Genomic DNA, 9,945 nt, shown 5'->3' with positions numbered 1-9,945 from the left:
ATAGGCGGCGGCGGCGGCGGCGGTGGCGGCGGCGGCGGCGGCGGCAGCGGGCCGTGTTGCTGCTGCTGCTGCTGCTGCTGCCGCGGGGCCGCTGAAGCCCGGCGGAGGGGCTCCCGGCTCCCGGCTCCCGGCTCCGGCTCCCGGCTCCGGCTCCCGACTCCCGGCTCTCGGCTCTCGCACGCAGCGGCGGCGGCGCGTCGAGCGGAGCGAGCGGGGAGGAGGAGGAGGAGGAGGAGGAGGAGGAGGAGGAGGAAGGGGAGGGGGGATCTTCGCGGTGAGGATGCCCGGAGCGGCGGCAGGGACGGCGGCGGCGGCAGCGGGCTCGGCGGCAGCGGGGATGCTCCCGGCTCAGGAGGCGGCCAAGATCTACCACACCAACTACGTGCGGAACTCGCGGGCCATCGGCGTGCTCTGGGCCATCTTCACCATCTGCTTTGCCATCGTCAACGTGGTGTGCTTCATCCAGCCCTACTGGATCGGCGACGGCGTGGACACGCCGCAGGCGGGCTACTTCGGGCTCTTCCACTACTGCATCGGCAACGGCTTCAGCCGGGAACTCACCTGCCGGGGCAGCTTCACGGACTTCTCCAGCCTGCCCTCGGGAGCCTTCAAGGCTGCCTCCTTCTTCATCGGGCTCTCGATGATGCTCATCATCGCCTGCATCGTCTGCTTCATCCTCTTCTTCTTCTGCAACACAGCCACCGTCTACAAGATCTGTGCCTGGATGCAGCTGACCTCGGGTGAGTCGGGGCAGGGGCGAGAGCGGAGCCCGCAGCAGCTCGGGGCGCCGGGCCCGGGGGGAGGCCCGAGGGGGGGACGCCCCCGTGGGGCTGCGGGTCCCCCGGGCGCGGTGCTGCTGGAAACGCCGGGATGCATCAGCATCCCTGGAGCGCGGCGCCCGGCTGCGCCGCGGCGCAGGCACGGTGACCCCGACTCTCCCCGCGCGCCCTGCCGAAGAGCAGATGTGCCCGAAGAGCCGGAGAAATTGTGCGATGAGACGGGAAGGCGCCTCTAAACTAAACCATGTGCATCACACAGCCCCTCTGCCGCTGGGGAGGGCTTGCATGGTGATAGCTGCACCGGCAGTGACAGCCCCAGTCTGTCCTCTAGGACTTGGTCTTTCACTAAAGGTCGGAGAAAATGGAAGTGGAAGCCGTAGGGATGCCTCAGGCCGGTTGCGGTAGGCAAAGTCAACTGCCTGTTGAAGGTTAGTCCGTAGCTCAGGTTCCCACCTAGTCACGACAAAACCTGCTTCAGCTCAGTGAGGTTAGATGGAGAGGTCCTCCACTGGCCAAGTGGAAGGGCAGCTGAGGTCGTGGGGTTTTATATGCCTGAGTTTTTGTTTGGGTCCTGTGCCTCCTATTTGCAAGGTTTATTTTCCTCCATATGTTAGAAGGGGGGGGGGGAATCATTCCAGTTACTGGTTTTGACTTAGAAGGTCTCCTGACATCATTTGACTTTCCCCATCACATCCAGTGTCTCCCTTGGGAAAGCGCATGATAAGAAAGAGGGAGAACACCAGGACATCCCTTTCTGCATTTCTCCGACAGCTTTTGTTCTGGGTTGGTAGAGAATTGGAGATTTGTGTGCTGCTGCGAGGCTGAGGAGGAGAAAAGAATGGTATCTAGAGTTGTGATAGTAATAAAATCACTTTTAGCAAGGTGGAAAAGATCAACTCTAATAATTTGGAAAAGAGTTAGTCTGAAATGAAATCCTATCTGATAAAGCCCTGAAACTGAGAAGTTTTGGCTTTGCAGGGATAAGCTGTTAGAGAAGCAGAGTGAAATGTCTCCAAAGTGGGTTCACAGTCACTTTTTCAGTCCCCTTAATTGACCTACAATAATTTCAGTTTCAGAGCAATAATTCTTAGTTGTTTGCTGAGTACCTTCAGCATTATTCAATTTGCCACTTAGTCCATAAGGCTTAGTGGAAATTTTTGGTTGTACTAAATGGCTTTGTCCATTTTTATGTGTGATGCTCTTTATGTGTATGTTATAAATATTTTTATGTCTTGCCATTATTATATTTAAATTTCTGTACATTTTTTTCTTTATCACTTGGGGACTGATCCTGCAGTCACTTGAGATGGGTAGATTTTCCCCTGATTCCAATGTGAATAGGATTGGGCTCATTATCTTTGCATTGGGGATCCTGTGTGATGCTGGGGCTACTTTTTCTATTCAACAGCACACGTTCACATATGGTGTTGTTAATTGTACCCAGTCATGTCACTTGGCTCCAGGAAGAGCAAGGTGTATCTTCTGTGCACCACTGACATCTCCTCTACTCCATTAAGGACTTTTGCTTTCAGCTGTCTTCTCTCCTTAGGGCTCTGCTGGTATAAGGTGGCATGAATATTCACTGGCTTGGTGTATCCTCAACCTGTTTTGTTCATGTCCTGTGTGCAGTACGACAGCCCAATTTCTAGACCCCATATACTTTCTGATATCAGAGATATCATGTTTTAGTTATGGTTCTACTGCTTTATGCCAATAGAAGCTAGTGCAAGGTAGACATAAACGAATCTGATTCCTTTACTGCATTTCTGTACAAGTGAATAATAATGCTTAGAAACCACTGAATACTGTTGTTCCATGTGAGTCCAACCAGTATACACTACGCTGCACAAGCGTTGCACTGAAAATGTATTTTCAGGCAAAAGGGCATGCAACTTTCATTATCTTCAAAGCTGATAGATGTACTGTTTGCACTGAAGTCATCAAAAGGAGTTTTACATCAGTAGCAGAATCACTTCTCAGAGTGCTTACCTCCAAAATTAAAATTAATTCTAATTCTCCAAAATTAATTCTTAGGGGAATACATTTGCAGTCAAATAGTTATTGGTTATCTCTCACTGTTTGCTGTACGTGAATGTCCCAGAAGAAGAAGAACTAGAACAATGCTGGGTATTGAAAGAGGCTGACTTTGTTGTTTGCTGAATGTTGTAACTTAATTTACCATTTACCTGACTGTTCATTTTTGCATCACCTTTAAAAAGTTTCCTCAGAAAAGGAGAAAGCTACCAGAAAAAACACATTGGTCTGGTTTGCATCCTGTGAAGAAGAAAGCTATGGTGGTGGGATAGAAGTATAACTATAACTATAACTATATATATATATATATATATACACAACTATATATTGAAGAATAAAATGTGCAGGACAAGGGAGTTTTAATGAGCTCTGATAGGTTTCTTATGAGCTGTATCACACATTTCTGTTATTACTTTACTTTTTGAGAATATAAGTAACTGGCAATAATAAGCTTAAGATGCTTATCTCTTAAATTACATTAGAGTAATGCCAACTACATATGCATATAGTTCTGCATTGTGCAGGAAGAAGATTGAACTTGAAGCAGTAAAATAAATACATGATTGATTTTGCTTGTTATTAGGTACCTTAGTAGCATTCAGTTAGATCATATAATAATACTTTAAATTAATGTTTAAATCTCCTCAGAAGTACTTTTTTGATTTGGGATTGTGCTTGATTTAGGATTGCAAATAAAAGCTTAGGATCTCGTTTCTTTAAAAGAAACCTTTTGATCACATGCTGTCCTGCATGAGTCATTAAAAATCCCTAGCATGATATGGCTCTTGTTTTGAAAAGGTGTTTTTTAAATAAGGAAAAGATAAGTAATATCTCGAATGCATGCATTTTCCATCCTTGTCTCTATCTATCTAGTCATGTCTCTGACATGATTAAGCAGAAAATTCATAGAAAAAAGGTACTTCATTTGTGTATGTGAGGGCAACATACATTAGACTCCCTTGTGATTTTGCAATTGCTGATACTGTTTTTTTGTTTCAAGTGCAAAATGCTCTCAGTGTACATTTTATATATTGAGAGCTTGTGTTGACAGCCTGGTTCTCCAGCCCCTAGCCTCTGCTTCTACAATTTCAAAATCATATGTACAAGTACTTGCACCTATGCTTACCTAATCTGAGCAGTTGCATGAACACAAACCTGTGTGGTCTCCATCACTGTACTGTTAGTGGAAGTGTTAGAAACAAAGTAATATTGGTCTTTACTACCCCACATCAAAAGGTAGCAAGGAACCTCACCCATGAAGACACTTCTTGAGTTTTTTTTCTTTTTTTGCTATACAAGTTAAATAAACTAAACACTCTGATTCTGTCATTGTGATTTTTTTCATTGTTAGACATTTGTCATTTCTTTTTTCTTTACTATGACATTACAGGTTACAGGAAAGGGAAAAGTAGACAAAGCGAAAGAAAGGCAGAGAAATGTCCCATGGATGAATAGCATGAAAATGAATATATATGTTTTCCAGTAGATACCTAAGTCCATGCCCAGAATAAGAGGACAGTTGAACAGAACAACATAAACCAGCTGTACTGTGTCAAACCGAAGGCTCGTCTAGCCCAGTATCTTGTCTCTCGCAGTGCCCAATAGTCACAGTGCCTGCAGAAGAGTATAGGAGCAGGGGAAGCTCGTTTTGCCCCTGAGGGCTCTCCCAGCCTCCAGCTCTTGGCTCTGCGGGGACTTCCTGTGCCAGAATCTTTGCATTTAAGAGCTCTGGATGGAATTTCTTTTTTATGACTTTGTCTAGTCGCTTTCCGAATCTGTGTAAACTTTTAGCATTTACAATATTCCAAAGCAAGGAATTCCACAACTTAATGCATAGTGTGTGAAGAATCAGTAGGATTTTTTTAACATTTTGGACCTTATACCTGCTAGTTTACTTTGATACCCCCTAGCTCTTGTATTGGAAGAGGCTGTGAACAACAGATCCCTAAACACTTTCCATGTGCCCTTCTTGATTAGATAGACCTTTTGTTGTATTCCCCCTCAGCTATCATTTTTGAAACTTGAAGAGTCCTTATTTAGTCATTCCTTAGTTGTTAGGTTGACCCATGCATTTGATCATCCTTGCCACTCTTCCCTGAACTAGTTCCTCTCTTCTGTATCCTTTGGTGGGACCAGAACTATACACAGTATTGAAGATACAGGCAAAGCAGCAATTTATACAGTGGCATAATGATATTCTCTCTTTCATTCTCCGTTCTTTTCCCAGTAATTTCTAACATTCAATTTTTACTGTTAGTAAGCAGTAGGCTGATATTTTCACAAAACTACCTATTATAACCCCAAGATCTCATTCCCGAAGTGGTAAGAGTCACCTTGGAGCACATCATTTTGTATGTAAAGTTAGGTTTTTTCCCCTAAAGATTCTACTTTATATTTATTTATCTACACTGAATTTCATTGGCTTTTTATTGCCTAGTTACTTAGTATTGGGAAGTCTTTCTTCATAGTCAGCCCTAATCTGAGCTACTCTGAATGAATATCAGCAGCAAACTTTGTCACATCACTATTCACCCTGTTTTCCAGATCATTTATAAATATGTGAACAACTCCCAAGTTCCAGCACAGATCCCTGCAGGACTCCAGTGACCAGTGACCAGTGACCTCTCTCCACTCCAAAAATTGACATTATTCTCCTACCATCTGTTTCCAATTATTTATCCTTGCAAGGACATTCCTTTTTATCCTCTGAGAGTTTAGGGTTTTTTAAGACTGATCAATGATGGATTTATCGAATATCTTTTGGAAATCCAAGCAGACTTTGTTTACCAAATTTCCACAGTACACATTTTTGACTTCTTCAGAGAACTCCAGTAGTTTTGTGAAACATGACTTAAAATAGCTGTGTTTGTCCTGCCTTACTCACTTCCTTTCATATAACAATTATGCCATCTTTGTGTGTGTGCCCACATACTCTTTTGTCTTTCATAGTTCTTATTAATTTGCCTTGGGCAGACATCAGGTTTTCTGTAGTTCCGCAGATTTTACCTGGAGCTGTTTAAAAACTGTTTTCATATTAGCCAATTTCCAGTCCTTTAGACCCAAAGTAGTCTTAAGTGAGAGGTTACAAGCCACAGTTAAAAGTTCATTTGTAACAGGGTATTGTTTTGGAATGAAAAGGTGAAATTTTTCATTGCAGCTTTGTTGCTGTTTGCCTTTATACTTGAAATAAGTCTGCAGGACCAGGTGACTTTTACGTAAGAGTCTTAGAAGGCTTGACCTTGATGCTCTCAGAGCCTTTGTTACTGCTGGTTGTCAGACCTTGGTACAGGGATACATTTCAGAAGGTTGGAAAAATCCGGTCTCATGCCAGTATTTGAGCAGAGTGTCTAGTGGAGTCAGGAATCTGTTCATAACCCACTATTCTTCAGTATCCTTATTAATTATTTGGAAGAATAATACAAGTTTATCACTGCTGAAATTTGCAGATGGCACAAAAATTGTTTAACAAATGATAGCAAAGATAGATATATCCACAGACTGATCTGGATGACATAATTAACTGGGCTTGCTTGAACAGCCTGTATTTTAATACAGCAAATGCAGTGTAAAACTTCTGTGAATCAGAATGTAGGAGGCGCCCTGCTGCTAGGAGACTGTATTATGGAAAACAGTTATTTAGAAGAGGAATTAGGTGGCGGTAGATGCGTGTGAGCCCTCAGTACAGTGCTGCACTAAAAAACCTAATGTGATCCTTAAACGTGCACGCAAGAAGTAGGGCTGTGGGGTTACCATTGCCCACAGTGGTTCCAGTACTCACTCTGTCCAGTTCTAACGGCTGTCAAGATTGTCTTTAAAGTATAAAGTGAAAAAGGTTTCAGCAATTATTTAAATAAATGAAAGATGAGCTAAAAGGGTGATTTTTCTTGCTATTCAAAAGATTAAAAGTTGACAAATTATGGTGTGTAAAGACCTACACAGGGAAGCGATTTCAATTAGTACAGTCTTCCTTAACCTGACAGATCCAGTGTTTGGAAGCTCAAGTTATACAAATTTGCGTTAGCCATGAGGTCTATTGTAACTTGTTAAGTTTCATTTGTTAATCATCTTTACAGTGGTTTCTTTGTCACTTAAGGTCTTTAAATAGGACTGGATACCTCTTTTTCTAAGAGATATGGCCTAACTCACCAGAAGCAAAGGAGCTAGTGAGGCAGAAAAACAGGGTGAATGACCATGGTGAGCTCTTCTCATTATTAATCTAATATTGTCAAACAAGAATCCTTAACGGACACACCTGCCAACCTTTGTTCCCACTGCGTTCCCCTTTTGTAAAGTGACAGAAGCACAGAAGGCCTAAGGCAAATCCTGGAACATCGAGTAGGTTTTGAACTGAGTTTCAGCATTGCTACTGACTTTAATTGGATGATTAAACCCTTCCCCCACCCCAGATGAGGTGACTGAGGTTTTTTAGTGATCTTTGAGCCATAGTGGGTATTAGTGCTTCAGGGAGAAAATTCTGGCAGAAGATACTGAAGGTCTGTCAACAATAAAATTAGGATGGCCTCAGTGTCCCAGGGACGTAGAGTGCTGGGGCTGTGGAGGTGAGTTTGGGGCAAGAGCCATGTGCTCTGCTGGCCAACAAATAGACTCTCTCATCAGGCCTCCAAGGACATCTCCTAATTAGAGCAGGCCTGGTACATGGGCCCATTTCTCCCAGAGGAGAAACCATACTGCCAGTACAATTTGATGCCTATTGAGCTCCAGAGGAAACTTTCCCACCAGGCTTAGCAGAGATCCTCGGTGCCTTCCTCGTCGGTGGGCTGAGAGCACATCATGGAAACACAGTTCTGCCGCTACCACCATCACTGAGATGAGAACTGCCAAGCTGGTTTGGGAATTATTCGTGTCCTGAAGTGAGTTGGAAAGTGCACTGAGCAACTTGGAAAGATGAGTCCAGGATGAAGTAAGTGGCGTGGTTGTGCAGCCTTTTTGGTTTGGTTACCTTATTTGAACTAAACGTTTTCACAAATTTCATGCTTTGGCTATGAAAACGAAGGTAAAAGGTGTGTTCTGTGAAGAGCAGCACTGAGGGAGAAACGCTGTGCCGCAGTGTCCCCTCCCCGCCCCAAAGAGTCATTTCCTTCCCCACATACCCCATGCCCACAATGTCAGCAGTTCTCCCCTACATCTCCTCATCCCCTACCTCCACGTATCACTTCTGTCTCAGTAGCTGAATTCCCAGACTTCTCACAGGCTCTTGGTCTGTGGAGCTGACGAAGACACACCGTACGTTATAGCTGACTGCAAGCTATTTGTGTGTTGATCTGATGTCCTGAAGTTGCCTCTTTGGGTTGTTAAGGGATGAACTATCCCTGTCTTTTCACTGATGGGAATTTCTGCTTTTCCCTGTTACTGTTTTTTTTTTTCTCCCCACAAAACTTGCAGAAGTTTAGTATCTTGGAGACCCCTATCAGCAGTCAAATTTGGTTGAAATTGGTTATATCAGGCTCAAAAATTCCTAGGGAGGTGTGCCAGACAGACAATACAAGCACATCAGTCTTGCTCCTGTAGGGAATCTAGGTAAAATGTATCATGTATGAAGTGTATTTCATTTATTTGTATGAGTGATTTGAGATTTCAATAGCAAAAACTAGATTTTGAAGGATAAAGGTGTTTTGGGAATGGAGAAGAGATATTTTCTTTTGTTTTAGAGTGTAATAAAAATTTCAGTATCTTATAACTTTCCCAGTTGCCTTTTATGAACATCATGGGGGTTGTGGCCCACTGTTTGAGAAACACTCAGATAACAGAATAGTGAGATATCAAGGGAAAAGCCTGAAATTATCCAGGCAATTTGAGGAAGAATTCCATTTACATTGAAAAAAAAAATGTATGAGAGGGAAGAAAGGAGGGAAGAAAGGAACTGGGAGAGAATTTAAAGGAGGAGAATTTCACCTGTTGAAATGTGGTGAGCTGAGAACTTGAATACAGTCGGGAAAAAAAAATTGGAGTGGGGTTTTCAAAAGCAGCTGGTGTTGTTGGAAAGATCTGCTTTCTTGAAACGGAAGGGGCTTTGTTGACATAGACTAAGGCTGCTGCTGAGTTCTTTAAAAATTCCTTCTAGAAGTTTAATGAAGAAAATTGCTATACAGGAAAATGAAGCAGGGATCAGGAGAAGCATATGGATATTATCAGTGGTAGAAGGCATTTTATAAAACAAAGCTAGATTTTCAAACACTAAGGTTATTTTACCTTTTGAGAACTGAACCTTTTTTAGCACTGCGGTATAAACCCCATTAGCTTTGATCTTGCAAACTTAAAGACAGCAAACATATCAGGACAGAAAATCTGTGGCATGATCAGACAGTGTGGACTCAATATTTGAAAACTAACAAGATCCAGCTGTGAGGAATGGCAGGGTCACGGTAGTGAGGCATCGCAAAGGAAAAAATAAAAACACATTTTTGCTCAGAAATGGTGAAATGAGAAAAAGACATGAACAAGCCTAAAGCCTGAAAAGTCTGCAGAATTCGATAACATCAGCTGCTATCAGCATTGTTAAAAATGCAGTGGCAGCATGACAGAGTGGATAGCTAGAATATGCATTACTGTGTGGAACAGTGTGCAAATCCCAATTACTAAGAGAGAATTATGGTTAGAATCCTTAAGAAGGGGAATATAATAGACTTTAAGATCTATCTATTCTAAGAAAGGTATTATCCATCTTCATGCTGGCATTCAGAGATGCAGAAGACTTGAAACAAGCTGGCCTTAGAATGAGAAGGTCATACATACCAGGGGAAAAGGTTCCTTTATTTTCTCTTTGAGAAGACAGATGCATATTTCTGAATTTCATTGATTTTAAAAGGTAGCTGATGGCCTCTGTGGAGAGCCTCTTTGACACGAGCACATCATGTGCTATTTCAGAGAATATTATTCAATCAAGTAATTGTGACTGCATCAGATGGAGAGAGCTACAGAGTAAATGATTTAAAATAAATTATTACAAACAGTTGATGAGATGTCACACATTCCACTTTCCTTATTTTTCTGGTTGTCTTTCAGAAAGGAGAAGTTTATGGGGAAGAAAGATAGACACACTGTACTTGCAAGGTCAAATAAAAATATTCTCTGAGCTGTTTAGAAAATGCTATTTGTGAAACCTTGGGAGGTT

General features: G+C 42.7%; 1 protein-coding gene across 1 annotated transcript in view; it reads left to right on the top strand.

Moving 5' to 3' along the window:
• The first annotated feature begins 280 nt into the window (after positions 1–280).
• LHFPL3 (LHFPL tetraspan subfamily member 3) overlaps positions 281–9,945 on the top strand; it is a 190,033-nt gene continuing 180,368 nt past the window's right edge. Inside the window, exon 1 of the mRNA XM_026059037.1 lies at positions 281–740. Within this exon, the coding sequence (XP_025914822.1) occupies positions 281–740 (460 nt within the window). The remainder of the gene's footprint in view (positions 741–9,945) is intronic.

The sequence above is a fragment of the Apteryx rowi genome, unplaced genomic scaffold (genome assembly GCF_003343035.1).
Source record: "Apteryx rowi isolate R43461 unplaced genomic scaffold, aptRow1 scaffold_151, whole genome shotgun sequence".
NCBI lineage: Eukaryota > Metazoa > Chordata > Aves > Apterygiformes > Apterygidae > Apteryx > Apteryx rowi.
This window is presented reverse-complemented; position numbering and strand designations above follow the sequence as displayed.